At 46.3% G+C, this 18554-nt stretch overlaps 9 protein-coding genes across 9 annotated transcripts; all 9 read right to left on the reverse strand.

Annotated features, from left to right (window-relative positions):
* LSM04_009155 (uncharacterized protein) lies at positions 1-851 on the reverse strand (the record flags this gene model as incomplete). Its single annotated transcript, XM_067338518.1, has 1 exon — positions 1-851. A coding segment is annotated over one exon (851 nt), but the record flags the coding sequence as incomplete, so codon positions are not given.
* Positions 852-1175: 324 nt separating this feature from the next.
* On the reverse strand, positions 1176-2951 carry LSM04_004685 (Glycosyltransferase 61; the record flags this gene model as incomplete). The annotated part of the gene is made up of 1 exon (XM_067338519.1): positions 1176-2951. The coding sequence occupies one exon, from the start codon at positions 2949-2951 to the stop codon at positions 1176-1178; it is 1776 nt and encodes a 591-aa protein (XP_067194885.1).
* Positions 2952-3619: 668 nt separating this feature from the next.
* On the reverse strand, positions 3620-4471 carry LSM04_000098 (uncharacterized protein; the record flags this gene model as incomplete). The annotated part of the gene is made up of 1 exon (XM_067338520.1): positions 3620-4471. One exon carries the CDS (start codon positions 4469-4471, stop codon positions 3620-3622), a length of 852 nt encoding a protein of 283 aa, XP_067194868.1.
* A 364-nt stretch (positions 4472-4835) lies between these two features.
* LSM04_003843 (Small GTPase superfamily) lies at positions 4836-5417 on the reverse strand (the record flags this gene model as incomplete). The annotated part of the gene is made up of 1 exon (XM_067338521.1): positions 4836-5417. One exon carries the CDS (start codon positions 5415-5417, stop codon positions 4836-4838), a length of 582 nt encoding a protein of 193 aa, XP_067194879.1.
* Positions 5418-5657: 240 nt separating this feature from the next.
* LSM04_005966 (Ribonuclease II/R) lies at positions 5658-7847 on the reverse strand (the record flags this gene model as incomplete). The annotated part of the gene is made up of 1 exon (XM_067338524.1): positions 5658-7847. The coding sequence occupies one exon, from the start codon at positions 7845-7847 to the stop codon at positions 5658-5660; it is 2190 nt and encodes a 729-aa protein (XP_067194888.1).
* Positions 7848-8119: 272 nt separating this feature from the next.
* On the reverse strand, positions 8120-8971 carry LSM04_000313 (uncharacterized protein; the record flags this gene model as incomplete). Its single annotated transcript, XM_067338525.1, has 1 exon — positions 8120-8971. The coding sequence occupies one exon, from the start codon at positions 8969-8971 to the stop codon at positions 8120-8122; it is 852 nt and encodes a 283-aa protein (XP_067194871.1).
* Positions 8972-9517: 546 nt separating this feature from the next.
* Positions 9518-10915, reverse strand: LSM04_008895 (uncharacterized protein; the record flags this gene model as incomplete). Its single annotated transcript, XM_067338526.1, has 1 exon — positions 9518-10915. One exon carries the CDS (start codon positions 10913-10915, stop codon positions 9518-9520), a length of 1398 nt encoding a protein of 465 aa, XP_067194904.1.
* A 744-nt stretch (positions 10916-11659) lies between these two features.
* LSM04_003553 (Adenosine/AMP deaminase domain) lies at positions 11660-16714 on the reverse strand (the record flags this gene model as incomplete). Its single annotated transcript, XM_067338527.1, has 2 exons — positions 11660-14226; positions 14275-16714. 2 exons carry the CDS (start codon positions 16712-16714, stop codon positions 11660-11662), a joined length of 5007 nt encoding a protein of 1668 aa, XP_067194878.1.
* A 332-nt stretch (positions 16715-17046) lies between these two features.
* On the reverse strand, positions 17047-18516 carry LSM04_006922 (Ribosomal protein L47; the record flags this gene model as incomplete). Its single annotated transcript, XM_067338528.1, has 1 exon — positions 17047-18516. One exon carries the CDS (start codon positions 18514-18516, stop codon positions 17047-17049), a length of 1470 nt encoding a protein of 489 aa, XP_067194892.1.
* Between the last annotated feature and the right edge of the window lie 38 nt (positions 18517-18554).

The raw sequence follows: 18554 nt of genomic DNA on the forward strand, positions 1-18554 counted from the left end.
TATGAGTCACGAGAAGAACGAGGGGAACCGGAGGGAGGCCTAAATGCTGTGTGATGTACGCGGTTGTATTCTTCCTGCACTGCTGCAGCTGCCCCTCCTAATGGTTTCGTGGTGTCATGCGGTGCAGGGTGTTCACTACCACCATTCTCAAATTTTGTCTTTACAGTCTCAAAGGCGAGTCTTAATTCCCTCACCTCATCGCCGAGCAGCTGAATGGAATGCTGCATCGCACTCATCATTTCCAACAGCGCAGAAACAGTTACCACCGGTTGTGAGTTGTTCCGCTGAGCAGTAGAGGACGGGTGGAATGTGGTCCACGTTCTCTCGCCATTATTTCCTTCATGGGGACTGCCACTGCTGCAATCGACACGATGGGACGACACCCGCACCAGAGCTTCGTCCTCTTCGGCGCAAAGTACCACAGAGCTCCTACCAGTGGAAGAGAGCTTCTCCTTTCCTTCACTCACTTCCCCCCTATCACATGCGGCCAAGTCAGCTTGACGAAAAGAAGCAGCAGAGGAGGCATCAACCATTCCAGCAGCTGCAATCGGCGAGAGTGTCCCATTGGTTGCACAAAGGTTCTCAGCCCCACACGTCATACCATCCGCCGTTTTATGGGACCATGAAAGTGCACGGTGTACTGGCGACGCTCGCACCTCAGAACACCACTCACCACCTGCCCCATCAACGTGCAGGGGCGGCGAGACGATGAGACGTCCTCCTGCAGGCCTGCCGTCGCCGCTGTCGTATCTCCAATAGTCGTCACCCACAGACCCGCGGCAGTGAGCGGGAAAAGACGCACACTGCAGCAGCGGCGCCGGACTCCCCAGACGCGGAAGCCTACCGGCCATCAATACGTCCGCAGTGTTGGCGTCCAAAAAGTACCTTTTCCTCGACTCTTCGCATGAAGCACACACACACACACACGGAAAAATAGAATGGTAAACCATATAATAGCCAGTAGAAAGTACATAATTAAATTCAGAAAAACAAAACTCTGTGACAAAGAATTCAATGCCCAATTCCAAATGTTGCAAAAACAATAAAAAGAGGTGACACAAAATAGGAAGCTGAGTTAAGATAGTTCCAGTTCCAGACCACAACAGATGCCTTGGATCAGCAACAGAGTGGCACACTCTACTACCCCAACTTCCTCTGCTGCTGCACACGTGCGGTCACCCATTACTTTTCGCGTTTTCCACCAACTGATTATATAAAGTAATTGCTTTCACAACGTGTTTCAGAAGTTTATCCTTCGGTAGCCAAATATTGCTAAATAGCTTCTTGTTTCCAACCCATGATGGGTGCGCCTTCGCATAACCAGGCTGGCGCTCCGCGGGATCCTGCTTAGCCAGAAACGGAATGTGCTCGATTGGTAGGGCAGCTCTACCAGCGGCGTCTCTGCACTGTCGGTGATACATGTTCAGCAAATCTTCTCCAGCCGGAGAGACAAACTCCACAACCACGGAGCCCGGCGGCATCCACACACAGTTGGCAATGCCACCACCATGGGGAGCAATAAGAATGTTTGTCTCGGACATCATCATGATTTGATCCACGTAAGCCATTTCCTCCAGAAACACACGCTGGAGCTTTCTTCCCGTCATGGCAAGCACCACTAACTCAAGGGCGGGAAGGACGTCTGCTTCATTCACCACCTTCCGTCCACGAGTGATGTTAGGGTGGTTCCGACTCAGGTACACGACCCTTGGCCTGTACGGCAGCTTCTGCCAATGCCGAAGTTTCCAAGCCATCCACTCTATAGCAACAGTGGGCAATTGTGCATCATCGAGCGATACCAAGCACCGCAGTGATTTGATGTCGACTGTAGGGGCTGTGGTGGAACTGGTGTCCTCACCATTTCTCACTGAGAGTAACTGCAGAAGGCGGTGTCGCATCGCGACGCGTGGTATCATCCACTGTCGAAGTTCAGACTGGCTAAACTGATTTGCGCCGATTCCAAGAATTGCCTGAGTGAAGCACGTCGGCTCAGTGAACTCCGAGGCGTTTAATACTGGGAAATCTGTGAAGTAACTTAACAATTCATCCAACAACAGGGGTGCTTTGGGGCCCTGGTGCGGTTTATCATCAACTGTAATAATTACCGGCCTCTTACCACGAAATAATCCCCCCAATCCTTTCGTTGCAGTCTCTAATCCAAAGTCATCATGGAGGGTCGAGAAGAACGGGCCAAGATTATTTGCCCATAGATGAAACGTGTTGTGCCCACTCACACGGTACAAAAACACCACAGGTGTATTTACAACATACTTGCAATGGCTCAGAATGGAGGGGCCACGGTCAGCAGCAGATGCAACCTCCCGCACTGAATTCCCATAGTAGTGGTGGTACCTCATAACCCCCTCAGCTGTCCCATCCGACAAAAAGAGTGTTTCTGGTATACCCAAATTCCCACCTGCAAAAGTGAAAAATTCTCCTCTCTGCATGATGATGTTTTCAGTATAGCATTTGGGTGGGCGACCTCGCATCACACATTGCGCTCGGGTGGCCCCTCCATTAACCGTCATGCTGCCAGTGGACAATTCTTCGCTCGAACAGCGTGGTTTGGCGTCGTCGTCCCCCACTGAACATGCTGGCACCAATCGCATCGTTTCCCCGGTGGGGGCCATGTACCAACCGCAGCCGTATACAGCGGTCGGAGAGTTATTGTGTGCAACCGCGTTGAGAATCGACTCGACCCATGGCTGCATGTCGGGCTCCTCACCGAAAGGAAACACAAACTTCTCCTCCACCCCACTCACCCCCGCTGTGCGAACTTCCCTGTGTGTGCTCTCCTCTTGCGTCTCCAGCAGAAAATAAAGGCGTGAGCACAAAGAAAGAAAAAGCATCATCCCACCAGTGAAGAGAAGGAATCCCAAACGGCCCCGACGTTGCCGATTCATCACAAGATTTGAAGGCTGCCTCTCACAATTACCTCCCGAGTTGAGCATAACTTCTAACACTTGGTGACACACAATACGACATGAGGAAAAGAAAAAACATGTTCACATAGGCTGAAAAAGGTGGAAACATGCGTACCCATCCATCCTACAATACCCTCCCCGTTGAACAGAGCGTGGCTATCACAACCCCACTCATACACACGTAGCCTTGAACCGCCAAGGATAAGTACATGTCAATAGGGGAAAGAGGATATGCGAGTTGAGAGGAAGAACGAATTTTACTTATCAAACATGCAGTAATCAGAAGGCCGCTTCTGTTGTACCCCACCCTAGAGGGGCAAAGGAAGCAAGAAAACACGGTCCAAAAGCAACATAAAAACAAAGCAAAAAACAAAAAACAAAAGGGAAACACAAAAACACACACAGCAAGCAAACATCAAGAACCCACCACACACCTCTACACTACCTCTGGAAATGCTAGATTCCCCAACCGCCCTTCCCGCAGTAGCACACACCAAAGAAACCAGTATTAATTCTTTTTTTTTTTCACACATATAATATATACATATATACATATTGTAGGCATCTTGCACCTCTAATACCACATAAGAAACCGAGTGTCCCGAATCCCATTTTCCCTGAACCTCCGCTGGTCCACGAGACCCAACTCAACTGTGGCGTCCGTGCGCATATACTCTCAAACGCCACCCCCTCCCTTACGGCACGAAGGCGCCATCGTAGCGCAATTCCTCTCCTGCGGTGATGGAGCGCCGCGCCTTCATCATCACGCAGCGCACACCGGGACGACTGAAGGTGCCACTGTTGCACACCTCCAAGTTGCTGTGCGTTGCTGTCGCCTCGCCACCCATGCTCTGAGCTCCCGCCCACGAGTGCGGCTCGTCTGGTTCATGTGTGAGGGAATTGATCGAGAGCACCGATGCCGCCGGCGACCCGCCTTTTCGGAAGAATACCGGATTGCGAGGACCGTCATGCGGTGCCCCTGCAGCGAAAAAACGTGTACAGGCATCCCCTCCAAATGCAGAAAGATCCGACACAGTGCTCGTAAGCGGTCCCATCACAGCCACAGGGGCGGTGTACTGCCGGCAGATACGCTCCCACCCCTCACGGTGGTGTTGAGGAACGATGTCGTCAGCACCAGCAGTGAGGATGCACCTGGGCACCACACAGTAACTAGACAGGCAGAAATCCCACAGCTGTTCCATGAAGCGCCTCTTCCCCAGGAAGCCCAAAAGTCGACCGAAGGTCCACACAGAAGGATTATGCAGCATGTCTGATCTGAATTCACCGTGCTCCTCCGCCAGCCACACCAACAGCGACCCTCCATCCATAAACAACTTCGGGTGACGTGTGGCACGGTGGCCGCTGCTGCACGATTCTGTCATGGGCTCATCCGAGTGTTTGCTCGCCCACATCCGGCTGACACGACCACTACTATCAGAGGCGAGGCTCTGGGCGGCGTTGGGGCTCACAGAAAGACTAAAGGCCACTGCCTCGTCACGCAGACTTGTTCGGATGATCTTGTTAATGGCAGACAGCAACCCCACCATATGATTAATAGCGCTAAGAAACGTTAGTGGTTTTTTTTTCTTTGTTCCATTGTGCGCCGTATTTATTACCAATGGCTTTTTCTCTTTTTGTAGAATCAAATGTGTTTTGATAGTTTGTGGGTTCGAACATGTATTCATCATTTTATGAATTGATACTGATGATACTTTCAGACGCATCCAATCTCAGCCTTCTGAAACAAACAGATCAGGAAAAATATGAAAATTGCATTTTGTTCGTTGTATGGGAACTAGGTAGGCAGGGAAACCTTATCTCTTTTTTTGCCTCTGTTATAAATTGGATATCTTAGTTCTCAGAAAGCAAGCAGATGTTAGTGTTATACTTGTGTTTGCTATTTTCTTTACTTTAAACAGTTGCGGTGCTTTCTTGTTCCGTCACCTTTTGCGCGACCCAAGCCATTGCTTCCCGGAGGGACTCCCCAGTGGAAGCGCTGCATCCCATCGATGTCCACGTACGATCTTTTACTGCACCCAAATTTAACGCTTTTATTTTCTCTGCAGGTGTTGCCGCTACCTGTAAATCTTGCTTGTTTGCCAGAACTAGTAAGATCGCCTGTCGTAGCTGGGGCTCGTCATTTAGAAGTCCACGTAGCACCTTTCCTGCTGTTGGAAGGCGTAGAGGATCGGCGGCGTCTACAACAAATATTACTGCATCAGTATGATCGTAGTAGAGACGCCATGAGTCCCTTAGCTGCTCTTGACCGCCAAGGTCCCAGCAATTTACCTGTATTGTATTACCGTTTGAGCCATGTGTAATGATTAGTTGCTCTGTATTACCCCCAAGTGTTGGCTGTGTGCTGATGGCGTGACCAAGTTGGAGCTGATAAAGTATAGATGTTTTACCTGCATTATTGAGCCCAAGAATCAGAAGTTTGTACGGCCGTGTGGGACTAAAAAATTCCCAAAGACTACTGAACAGGGAGCCCATACCCGCCCCTTCCCCAATGAAAAAGAGAGAAAAAAAACCAGAGTTCTGATTAATAATAATAATAATAATAATAATAATAATAATAATCCTCATTATCATCATCATATCGGAGAGACAATAGAAGGAAACTAACGAAACAAAGAAAAAAAAAGATTAACGTACAAAGTGATGAATAGCACAGCTTACCAGTGACATTTATGCAACATTTCATCTTCCCGCTGTCATATACCCCATTTTTCATCACGAATCAAGTGATGGTAATATTGCCTTCTTCCAAAGCGGCTCAAACCGACGCTCATCCCCGCCTCCCCACACCTTCACAACTCTCAGTATAAGTCGGCCCTGTGTTGGGCAAACTTCAATTACTTCGCATTCCACAACTGCCCCAATTACAACTTCTGGCAAACTGTGCAGAACTACATGCACAAATTGTAATTCAGGAATATAAATATCAGAGACATATCGGTATTCATGACGTCGTTGCTGCCACCTACCAGCCAAGGGTACAGTCGATGGAGTAAGACAATCCACTAAAATACCATTATCAATATATCTATGGCATTCCCTATTTTCACTTCTTCCGTTGCAATGAAAAGAAGGCAAAAAACGAGTGTATTCTGGGGCACTCTCCACCCCGCGTGTATCCCCGACCAAAGAAATAAAGCGATGTGCACGATTCTTCGTAAGGATATTCTGCTCAATGTATCGCAGCAACCAGTACCGCTGACTGCTGTCTTGCAAGAGGCTTGACTGTTCCTGCTTACTACTTATCATTGAACACAAAGTGGCTATAGTATGTTCTGCGATTGGCTGTTCAATCATTGCTAATGAGTTTTTTTTTCTAGAAGGCAAAGATGGGGCACGTCCACTACGCCTAGAATCACGCCACAGCCACACCTTTAGTTGATGATGTACCAACATGTCCGCATAACGTCGTAGGGGACTTGTACTATGGGTATAATTATATGTATCAAGTCCAGCGTGGTGAATTGGTGTATGAAAGTAAACTGCTCGTGTGACGGCGCTCAGTTTACGAACCGCATGCTGCATTGCCTCAGCAAAGTATACATACTGGGGATCGAGAGAGGCCACCTTGGTAACACCCTGTGGTTCTGTGTAGGATTGCGCCACCTGGTGGTCCATTGAAAGTTGTCGTGTGCCACGGTACGGAATTGGGAGATGATTTGCCTGCGCAACACGTGAACACACCTCGTTGGCAGCTATCATCATCTCTGCCACTGCTAGTCGAGCATCTTTGGTGGCGATGATTTGGTCCTCCACTGAGAGAACACGCGTTCCCGAGACTTTGATAAGCGGCTCTGGGAGATTCGCATCAATGAATCGCTCGCGGGCGCGTGACTGTCGCGCCTCAAAACGCCGCTGTGCCACATTAAAAATACGTTGCAAAGCATGTTTATCTAATACTGTCATCCATGGAGGTAGTGATGTTGTTGATTCTGTATGTTTATCTGTGTCGCCGTCGTAGAGCGACTGGACGGCGTCATATGTGATGCGGCGAAGCTGTCGCAACCAACCAACACCTACACTGTAGTTCTTCACATCACCCGTTGCCTCATCAATTTGGAAGCGAATGTTGAATGTGCGGCATGGACGATCTTCACGTAGTGTTGCCGCTTCCACAATTGGCTTCGGCAGCATAAAAAAAACACCTTCAGGGAGATATGTTGTTGTGGTCAGCAACCGCGCCGTCACCTGTTCCAGCGGAGAGTCAAATGGACAATATACTGTAGCATCTGAGACATACACCACAAAGTACTCCTCACCGGTTGACGGGTCCGTGTGCACACCAATTGCGTCATCCACTTCTGATGTTGTGGCGGAGTCAATGGCGTACGCCGGACCATCCGCATGTTCTCGTATGCAATCAAATGGATCTCCCCCATCCTGTTGCACATCCTCGCTTAGATGAGCATGCATGTACGACAGTGCACTTGGCGGGTAATGAAGCTCACCAGCAAATGCCGCACGTCGCAAATTATCACCCGGTTTGACATACTGCAACGCCTGCAAAAGACGTTCCATGTGTCGTGGATCTTCTACGTGTTGTGGAGCTCCACGAATACAAGATAGGACCCCGTTTAACTCACTCAGTGCTTCTGTAGCGAGTGCACCTTCCCCAGTCGCATAACGCGCAAGAAGACGGAAAATACGTGCTTCACTCACAGAATCGAGGGGTTGAACAGGTAGTGACCACACCTCAGCAAGTGTGCGCTGAAGACGCAATAGCTCCTTGTCTAACGCAGCACTATCATGAGCCTTTGGAGAAGATGAAGAAACTAAAGTTTTATCATCCTGTGTGGGATCATAGCGTTGTAGCAAGGAGCCAAGAATGAACCTTCGTGTCCACATTGCGTTCAGGTAATTACCTGAAAACTGTGCGAGTTTAACCACACGCCTAGGAACACTCATCTTGACGTTCTCTACTTTTCATTAACGGTTAGCGGTGGTAGTACAGGAAAAAAAAAAGAAGTATGCAAAATAATAATAATAATAATAATAATAATAATAATAATAATAATAATAATAATAATAATAATAATAATAATAATAAAGAAAATAATGATTCCAGAGCGCACAAAGACATTTATTGAGTGGTTGTATTAACAGTATCACTATATATATATTCCTCTGACGTAACCCCTTTTCCTTCTTTCTTCTTCTCCCTGAGTTTATGCCGTTGACTAGTACGTGTGCACATCGGCATCTTGTTGATTAGCCCCAAGTTGATGCATTTTGCGGAAGTACGTTGCCTTTTGTCGCAGCATTACTATTTCGTCATGTGTGTACCGCCCATCCCCTTCATCAGCAAGCAGTCCTAACGTTGGGTTATTTGTGAAAGCTTTTTCAAGTTGTTGAAGGCGATACAAAAAGTGTGCGGATACCCCTCGAGCACGTTCTGTCTCTCTAATGTACTCGGGAGATAGCCTACATAAGAGGTTGTATCGTTTCTGCTCTACGTGCTTAATCCAATCCTTCAACTGATAGTACCGGCGGACCAAATAGGCGTCATAAATGGATTTCACGGTAGGATGTAAGCCAGCATATACACGGTCTAATTCTTCGGCAATCTTTTCACTTTCTTTCCTTATGTAGGCCATCTTTTCATGAAACCGTGGGTGAAGCGGATCCTCATGAAGCGCCTGTAGTTCATCAGCAAGCACTCCATAGTACCTGTAGCAACTCTGTAAGCAGTTATAAAGGAGGTGATGGCTAGAGTTTAGCTTAACATTAGGGTGTTCATTGGTTGGAGGGTACTGCATGTGTCGCTGCAAATATGTATCACTGTAACCATCCCATTGTTCCGTGTTAAGCCACTGCTGCTGGTCACCCTTGGTACGGGGAAGAGGGTCTACACCATCTGGCTGTACAATATGCGGATTGTGCAAATAGCGGTGAAACTGATCACTAGCCTGAAATCGTCTTGCCGTGTGTTGAGGATTCCAGAAGCAACACCAAATCTGTCCTGACACCGAGGTAATGGTGGATTTCCGAGTAATGGGACGTACACAGGTGGTACAAAGGAGAGTATGCATTTCCCCCTAGTTTACAAATATTTTTCTCCACCTGATATCACCGTTATATGCCACCACCTGCCGCCCATTAAAGAATTAAGAAGGAATTATTAGAAATAACAAAAAGAAGAAAAGAAAGTATAAAAAAATTTTTTTGTACACTAAACACATCTTCCACATATACTCATAACCAACGAAAAAAAAAAACCAGGTCTCACAACAAGGCATCTTAATAACTCTAACCTTCCACTTGCTACACTTTTAGTACAGTTGAACTTGGCAAGCTAATGGACACACTTCTTCATCCACAGCCCTTCTCATTTTCTTTTTGTTGTTGTTTCACTTCTTATTCTTCCCTTTCTTTTTCTTTTTAACTCCTTCATACGCCTCCTCAGATGTTGTCATGACCACTCTCGCTAATTCTTCCAGATCACACTGTACACTCCACTTCTTTCCGATTCCCTCCGTAAAAAAAAAGTATTGCTAATAAAAAATACCACTCCCCCGAAACCCTCCCTTTCCCCTACTTCTCTTTTCCTATTATTCCTCTTTTTGTGATACTCTACCTCAGTAATGCGTTTGCGCCTTCTCTGCAGCGTTGTGACGCGGAGCATTGGGTCTACGAAAGAAAACGTCACGATGACCCATCTCTTTTGTCTGCTTCGCGTCATGGAATGAAGAATAGATATCGTTGAATGGTGTATAATACTTCATCGACTGTGGATTTTCCGTTGTACCAGCACTCTCCCACATTTGCTGCAACAAGTCATCCCAGACAGCACGACCAATATTCCATGCCGCCTGATCAGAGCGCGGACGACGCCACTCGCCGTATTCACCAACCATGCGTAAAATTGGTTTGCGGCTACATAGCGGTGCGTCCCAAGCGTTGCTAAAAGCAAACGGACTGTCACCATCCATCTTGAAACGTTGGGCGCGGAATATACCATGTCCTTGTGAAATGGTCATGCTCTCTATTACATTTTGGTGAACCCGCATTCGGGCCTCACGCGTATGACGGCGAATCCAGTTTGGCAGGAAAAATCCTTTAAACTGAATACCACGGGCTATTACATCCATGTTAGCAATTTGCATTGGTTTCCCACTTGTGCTACCATAAGTAACACATACACCATTGTCGCCTAGTAAATTCAAAAGACTAGACGCGTAGAAACCACATGTATGGTTTAAAAGTAGTTTTGGTGGTGGTACATCAGAGAGCAGACGACGCATATAGTTTGTGCGCACATAATTATACGGCACAACGGCAAATGCCCCACGTAGTTTGTAAAAGGCTACCAAATGAGCGTGCTCTGTACGCCCTAACTGCATAGTCTGGAAGAGTTTTGCGCCGCGTGCGCGAATGTAACCTTGACAAATCTGTGCCACAGATGATGATGCTCCTGTCTGCAGTACAACATCATTCGGCTGTAGGTTCACAAAGCTGTTCGTTAAGTGATATGCGGTGTGAAAGAGCGAGAGGGAGGCAAGATATTCCACATCCACGTCTGCACGATTTGGTACAACGTCAAGGTTCTCTGCATCCGTTACGATGTGTGTCGCCCACGTGCCGACGGCGGGGTTATTAATCCACACAAGATCGCCTTCTCGCAGCGCCACTGTAGCGCCACGGCCAACATCCTCCACAACTCCAACACCCTCAACTCCGGCAACACGTGGCAGTTGTGGTTGTGTAGATGCAAATGTGGAGGCACATGCAGTTGCACATGTGTATGGGGATGATTCTCGTGGGGTGTGGTGACCGGCAATGACGTTGCGGTCGTGTCGGTGCACTGGCGCTGCGAGCATCTTCACAACCACCTGCGGTCCGTTGCGGTCAAACGGAATGCGGAATCGCTCGTACTGCAACACCTTTTCCGGCCGACCGTGTTTGTGGTAGCGCCAACCAGTGGCCGCCACAGTACGCACCGTCGGTAGGCCCAACAGTGCAGTACTACGCTGCATGTGTTTGTGTCTATTCAATCGCCGTCGTGGGCTTCTCTCTTACCGTCGCCCGCTACAACAGGTATTTTTCGGGTTTTTGTTCTTGTTCTTCTTATTTTACCTTTCGGTCGATACTCTTGCACCTGAATATATTCCTCTTATTGGCGGTCGTAATGCGGCTTCTAGCTACAGTGTGTGTATTTTTTCCTTTTTGTTCCTGTAATATGTGCCCTGTCACTAACTTTAGTAGAAGGAGAGAAGAGATCCCATCATCATCGAATGGAAGAATGAAGAAAGGAAATTTTAACACAAATAACCATCACCTCCAGTCTCCACACTGAAGGAGGATAAGAGGAAGAAACAACAAGAACAACAAAGAAAAAAAAAACAATAACAGGTAATTGGCGCACCAGAACAAGAAGACAAGGGTCTTCAGGCACCTTGAGGGATGTGTGGGCAGGTGTTCCACATAGTTTGGCGTGTGTTCTTCGACAGCTATGTACATCAGGCAAGATTTCCATCATGATAGTCGACGTATTAATTACATGTACGCCCAGAAAGTGCAAAAAGAGTAAACAAAAAAAAAAAGAAAAAGAAAAAAGGGTTGACAGATAATCAAACGGATATAAAGAAAAAAAAAGAAATAAGTAAATAAATGAGCACCACTGCAACGTACTACTATTGGAAATCTAAAACTCTTGCTTTGGTTTCCCAGAGGCCAGTTATGCCTATAACTCTTCTACTTCCTCCCTTTGGTAGTATTTGCTAAAGTGCGGCTGAAGATGTGGGTGAAGGCGGTCGTAATATGGACTCCCTTGATTTGCGTCGTGGTGGTGGCGGTGTTGGAGTTGGTTTTCGTCCAGGCATAGAATGAGGTTTGTCTAACGCCGCACCACGGTGGGTCATGCGCAACGAACTAGTAATAATTGGTGGCAGTACAGATTCGTTCCCACTTCCTTGAGTCAATCCTTTCTCTGTGCTAGAATTACCAGAGGATTTACTCCATAGATTTTCTGACATTGTAACCAGTGCTGCTGCAGTGGCACTAATACTGGAAGGGCTGGTGGAAAAATCAATATTATTGGCAGTACCAGGACTATTACTATTGGTATTGGGTGTTGGTGTTCTCATAACATTCATGGCATTGAATGCCATAGACATGGATTGACCGAGGTAATAATTATCCTGTTGCTTAAAGAACTGTTGTTGTTGTTGTTGTTGTTGTTGCTGCTGCTGTACAGCAGAGTGACTTGTCTCACTGTCACACAACTCCTCTCTTCCTTTTATTACAACACCACCACCCGCCAAAACCGACACCATGGAAGGATCAAGTGCAATTCCAGAGTATCCTTCATTTCCAGGTTCTATTCCCGATGTGTTTTCATCTGCATATTGTAGCTGCTCCCATCTTTGCTCCATACTACGGCGACGTAGCTGTTGAGCTTGTTGATCTCGTGCATGCTCATCTGCAAGTTTCTCTGTCAACTGTTTATTCTGTCGTTGTAATTCTACCAGGGTATTGTTAAGCGCTTCTAAACGTTGTTGCATGCGTGTACGGTTATTCTGAAGCATTCCAATATCTGCTTCCTCCGGTTTTAAATCGATGATACCTCCCATTGGTGCTTCTTTCTTCTTCTTTATTGCCTCAAGAAAGTCTGCCTCTCGCGTACTCTCTTCACTAAGAGTAAGAAGCGCCTTGGGGAATTTAAAACCTGATATATGTTCTAACAGTGCGATTTCAGTGTGGTAGGTATCAAATCGGTACGCAACACGAATATCAGAAAGGTGTGTGCGGGATGCATCATTGCTTCGGCTACTTGAAAGAAAGAAAAGATCTCCAAGGCGTTCTCGCTTGAAGGCAGCATCAAATCCGGATAGTAGTACGCTATTACGTGCAATTTCACACATATCATTTGGTCCTAATTTCCACACTTTAGATGCAATAGAGTACTCCTCAAGGAGTGGTTCCTGAGTGTGGTGAAACATGAGAGGACTATCAGTACTCAGTGAGACCATTAGACCACGGCGAAAGAAGTGAGGAAACGGGTTGTCAAGATAACCAAGGACTTTAGTATTATTGCTCAATGGAGACACTGCCACTCCAATTCGTGCAAGGTAGAATAGATACTGTAATGCTACATCATCTGCAAGCGTGACGCCATAGTTAATAGCATTGGCAAGAAGAAATCCACCAATGAGATGATCAACTGAGCCTGCCTCACCACAACTTGGTCGAAATGTAAAAGTTGAAAAGTTACGTCGCCTTCGGAACTCATTAAGGGAATAAATGTTTGCCCACATATGGTACATGTAATAGTTATATGGTGGTTCCTCCTCAGAGGTCCACTCATGCGGGGCTTTTGTTGCCAAATGGAGTGGAATGTCAGGACGGTGTTCATCTTCGACACAATCAAAGCCGGATATGTGACTGATAAAATGGAAAAGTCTGGGGTCTTTGCTTGGATGTAGAGATACAGCCCAAAGCGGTTTAAAGACGTTTTCAAGGTATTCAGCAAAGCTATGCACATTACCACGCTTACGTAGATAAGAGTAAATACGTGGAACTTGTACCATCCACTTATTGTGTACAGATGCCATACCATGAGTGTCAAACCAATCTGAAAGTAGACTCCATTCCATATCATTTGCACCATATATTGGTAATCGATTTTCTGTGAAAGTAAAACGATCGTGTTTAAAGTTTTCAAAGGTAAGTTTTGTAAGTTCAGCAAAGTAGCGTCCTTTCATTTGATTATCTGTTTTAAGTAACAGAGTAAGTAACTCATCACGACCCTCTGGTAGATACTGCGCACTTGCCACTCCTAGTGTTGCGTCAACTTGCACATTAAGATCATCAACTGTAAGAGTGTTTGGAGATATATTCAGTTCATGTAACAGTTGTCGAAGTGTTTGCGGCTCCTTTCCTTCTTGATGTGCAACAATATCATCACCACTGTTATTCGCTTTGGAGACAATAAAGTTTAAAAGTTGTCGTGCTGTCATGCCACTTTCCATGCGAACATTATTATCTACCTTTGTCGCCTGATAAAAGTCACGATTTTGTGAAGCTTTCTCTGCTGTAGTACCTGCTTCAAGACTACGATTAAGAGCAAGGTGAAGTAGGAATTTATGTTCTAATAAATCCAATCTTCGTGCTGCGAAATTGCGTACATGTATATTTTCCATAATCAAACGTAACTCCTGTACGTGAATGCGGAAATCATCATAGTGAAACATTTCTTTTGGAAGTCTAGGAATTTGATGCACCTCATGCGGTACAAGAATACCTTCAACAGTTTTAAACATCCACTCATCTTCATCAAATGCCTCATCTCGGCGAAACGCTTTCTCAATCTCATGTGTATTTTACATTTCCTTACCAGCACCGGCCTCACCTGCGCGTTGTTGACGAACATACTGCGAACGAAGATCTAGTGCTCGGTGTAGTAACTGCGCCACAGTTGTGTACGAAGGATCACGGTCAAAGGGTCCAACAAATACAACCCGTGGGAAATCAATATGAGGGTCTTGCACAACATAAGGAAACTGAGAAGATGGTACAACTGTAACTGTTGGTGATATACCAACGTTATTATTGTAATCACCACCACTAGGAAGAACAGCTGGAGATGCCATAAAGCAACCATCCTCATCAGTATTTATTTGCTGTTTTGCCGCTTCATTTATAACCTGCAACTCTGTTTGCCACATTTCTTGTCTAAGCTCTAGACGAGGTGTTGGTACCTTGGTAAATTCAAATAAATTTCCTTTTATACCCTCTTGCATAAATCCCTCACCAAGCCATTCAACTTTCGTATCATATGGAAAAGATGACATTGTCACAGAGTTTAACGCAATTTCGCAGACGTCTGTACCTGATAAATGATATAACTTACTTGCTGTTCCATACTCTTCGATAATAGGTTCTCTAGAGTGATGAAAAAGTACAGGTCTATCAGTACAAAGTGAAACATTAAGTCCTCGTCGGAAAAAAACCGGGAAGGGATTTTGCATATAAGGCAAACCCATTCCATTGTTACTAAGAGGAGACATCATCATACCAATTCGGTGAATGCCGTAGAGGTACTGTAATACGGGATTATTTTCAAGCATTATACCATTTGCAACACCATCACAAAGAAGATATGAATATACAAGTACATCTAACTGACTACTACGGCCCCCAGCAACAGCACGCAACTGGAGTGTGTTTAGGCCTTTGCGCCGTCGAAATGCATTCAGAGAGCATAAATTGGCCCAGATATTATAAGCAAAATAGAGATCACAAACATTTTCTGACCATGGAACCTCTGCTGGTCGTCTTGGCTTTCGTTGAAAGTCATTACCTCGTTCTTCCTCATCAGATACAATCAAAAAACCACCGATACAATCAAGAAAAGATGCCAGTTGTCTGTTCTTCTGATCTTCTGGCGCCAATGTGGCCATAAAAAGTGGCAAAAAGAGATTTTCAAGATGTTGTTGGTGGTGTTCAAAAGTATCTTTTGTTGTTTCCTTGCGAATCATACGTCGTGGTATCGCAACAAGCCATCGATTGTTTATTTGCTCTGCCAGTCCATTTTCATGGATCCACTGTGCCTTTTTCTCCCAATCGTCTCGGGTTATCCCACCAATTTCGATGATACTCTCAGTTGCCTCAATATTTCGTTGCCGTGAGTCATTTTGAGCTAATATAGGCCGCACAGCATCTGCAAAGTATCGTCCTTTATTTAGCGTGTCTGGTGTGAGAAAGAGACGCAACAACTCTGCACTGTTGCGACCGGCACGGTTCAACTCTGGGTCAAGAATATCGTAGCGATACAATCGTTTCTCGTTAGGTGGTAATAAACCAAGAGTATCAACGGAGATATTGGTAGGATCAAGAAAGTCAAGTTGTTCGCACATTAACTTTAGTGTCTGTGGTTCCTTTTTTTCTCCTACAAAACGTACCACTTCTTTTTCATCCTGTTCAAGTGTCTCTCGCATGTATTCCACTAACTGCTGGGCGTTCATAATGGAATCAAGGTAAACACTATTGTCAACCTTTGTGCAATCAGCGAATACGCCACCCCCACGGCGGTAGCGATCAGAGTTTTCATACTCATTATTACATAGTTTATACAAGTTATACTTTTCTTCCAGTACTTGTAGTCGATGGGAACAGGCACGGGAACAAATGGGATGCTGTAGGGTGGTATATAATTCTGTAACATCATCGTAGAACTGTTCCCATGGAACAATGCGTGTACGCTGATCATTAAACTGAAAAAGACCTGTTTCATAAGACAACAGAACCGGTAGTACTAGTCGCTCTATTCCTTCTTGTTGACCCTTGTCTACAGTCTTATATTTTTCTCGAATCTTCACTGCACTTTGAAGACGAGAACTTGCCGCCTGTATCTCGATACCCCCAGAGTCACCTTCAAGATGAAGAACATACATGTTTTGTCTGTTTGCAGTGGGCCTCGTGGCATTCGTAGAGGTACTCTTACCTCGCATAGAGCGCCGTCGATGTAATCCTGTAGAAACTGATCCTCCACTAGTACATGACATCCCCGTTTGTTGCACTCCACTGCTCATAAATTCCCGCTGCGTATTAGAGAAACGACGAGCACTACCTTTCGGATATGAATTGATGGAATCATGTGCCACTGAGGCCTGTGCCAGACCAGTAGTACTCCCCAAAAGTTGGGAATGTGCAGGCTCAACCGGGTACTGTTCTTCTTGTCCACCAGCACCACCACCGGCACCTCCTCCTCCTCGCGTTGATTGCAGCTGGGAAGCATCAGAATTATGAAGAAGACTCACATGATGGCGATCCATCTTTTTTTTTTCTACGGTCTATACTCTTTCGTCTTTTTTTTCTCCCCGTATACTGAACCTTTGATTCGGTGAAAGAGGGGGGAAACGAAACACAAAACACACACACACAAAAAAAAAAAGATATGAATAGATCAAATAAAAAGTACAACAAGAAAAAAAAAGAGAAATAATCCATTTATTTGAGTGTCTCTCCAGAAACAGAAGAAAAAAACAGCGGTAGCAGGAACCAGTAAACACCTAAACCATAATCATTACCACCATCATCATCATTGTTGTTCACAAATGTTGAACGTTGAGTCAACACAGATGTAGTCCTGTACATCAACGCAATTTTAGATATCTGTGACGCCTACTTCGGAAATACCTGCATCCATGTACCGTATCGGCTTCTTGGCATGTGGTGGCACAGACTTGGCACCACCACATGTATGATCAATCGCAATGGGACACTCCCAGACAGATTTTCCTGTTAGGAGGACCTCACGATCCACATAATCTACAACATTGCTGTAGTTGTAGCGCACAATTTCAGCAAGATGTTTACGCGTGTATGTGCTGTAGTCGTATTTCCATTCGGGTACGTGCGGCCATTTCATAAGTGTCTCCTCCCGTGCCGATTCACGACGCAGAGCTTCTTGATAAACATGGTCAACCTCTGCATACGGCTGCGGTTCACGCTTATGTTCCGCTATCTCAATTACCTTCGTTCCATCAATAGTAGTGATACCAAGCGACTGCGCATATGACAAACCGTCACTTTGGTCATACGTGATGTATGCCTCCCATGGACCCTCAATTTCATCCGGATGAGTTGGACGTGGTACCTCCTCAACGCTTTTGTAACGTGGCGGCTCCAGCGTGATATTGGGGAAGTAACCGAGTTGTATAACACTTTTTGCAAGATACGATCGTCGTTCCGCTTTGAGTCGCTCCAATGGATTCTTTGGTGGTGTCGGCCTCTGTTTGCTCGGTGGTACCGGCACATGTGCTGCTATAATGGCCTCATTTCCCTCAATTTTATTACTTTTCTCGTTACTACCTTCGTTACCATCACTAATACTCTCCTTGTTGTTCTTATCCTTCTTTTCTTCAACCATAAATTCCTTCACGGCGTCATTCGCGAACACGCCGGGTGCGAGTTCGACACTTGTGTAATCGTATACACTTGGTACAGCGGCCCACTGATGGTATGCCTTCACATCACTTCTCTCCGCAATGTATTGTGTCCATGCCTGTTCGGCCTCCTCCTTGCGGCGCATCACCTCCTCTGGCAGTCGCAGCTCAACCCGCACGATGCCTCTGTGCGACTCAAACACATCGTAGCGGCCAAACAACTCCCGCAGCCGCTCCGCCGCCACATGCCGCGCGAGTGTCACTTTCACAACAACCGTCTGCGTGTGGGCGCCTGGCGGTGGCGGGGGACCCGGCGGGAATCGATAGACCCCGCGCTGCAGCCGTTCGCGGAAGATCGCCGTTGCCCGCGCCGTGGCCGCCGCCTCGCGTTCCTGAACTACACGGCGGATGTTCCGCATGGACTCCTGCACCATCCGGAGCCGTGACGGCGCCGGCATCGCCCCAAGTTCCTCCTGGTGTCGAAGGTAATGTTCCCGCATCGACTGCAGCATGTTGCGCTCCTTTACCAGAAGGAACCAGATCTGTTGCAAGTCCGCAAGGCTCTTCCCGCGAAGGCTCTCATACGGCCATGACCCACCAGGTACAGCTGGACGCTTGTTGTTCAGGAAATTATTGTCGACAAACTCGTAAAATGCCGCAGGATCCCTAAGGAGACGACTGCGGTGCATCACAAATTAATCCCTTTGCAAGAATAGATAGATAAAAT

Source organism: Trypanosoma melophagium (assembly GCF_022059095.1).
Source record: "Trypanosoma melophagium isolate St. Kilda chromosome Unknown ctg1segment2, whole genome shotgun sequence".
Lineage (NCBI taxonomy): Eukaryota > Euglenozoa > Kinetoplastea > Trypanosomatida > Trypanosomatidae > Trypanosoma > Trypanosoma melophagium.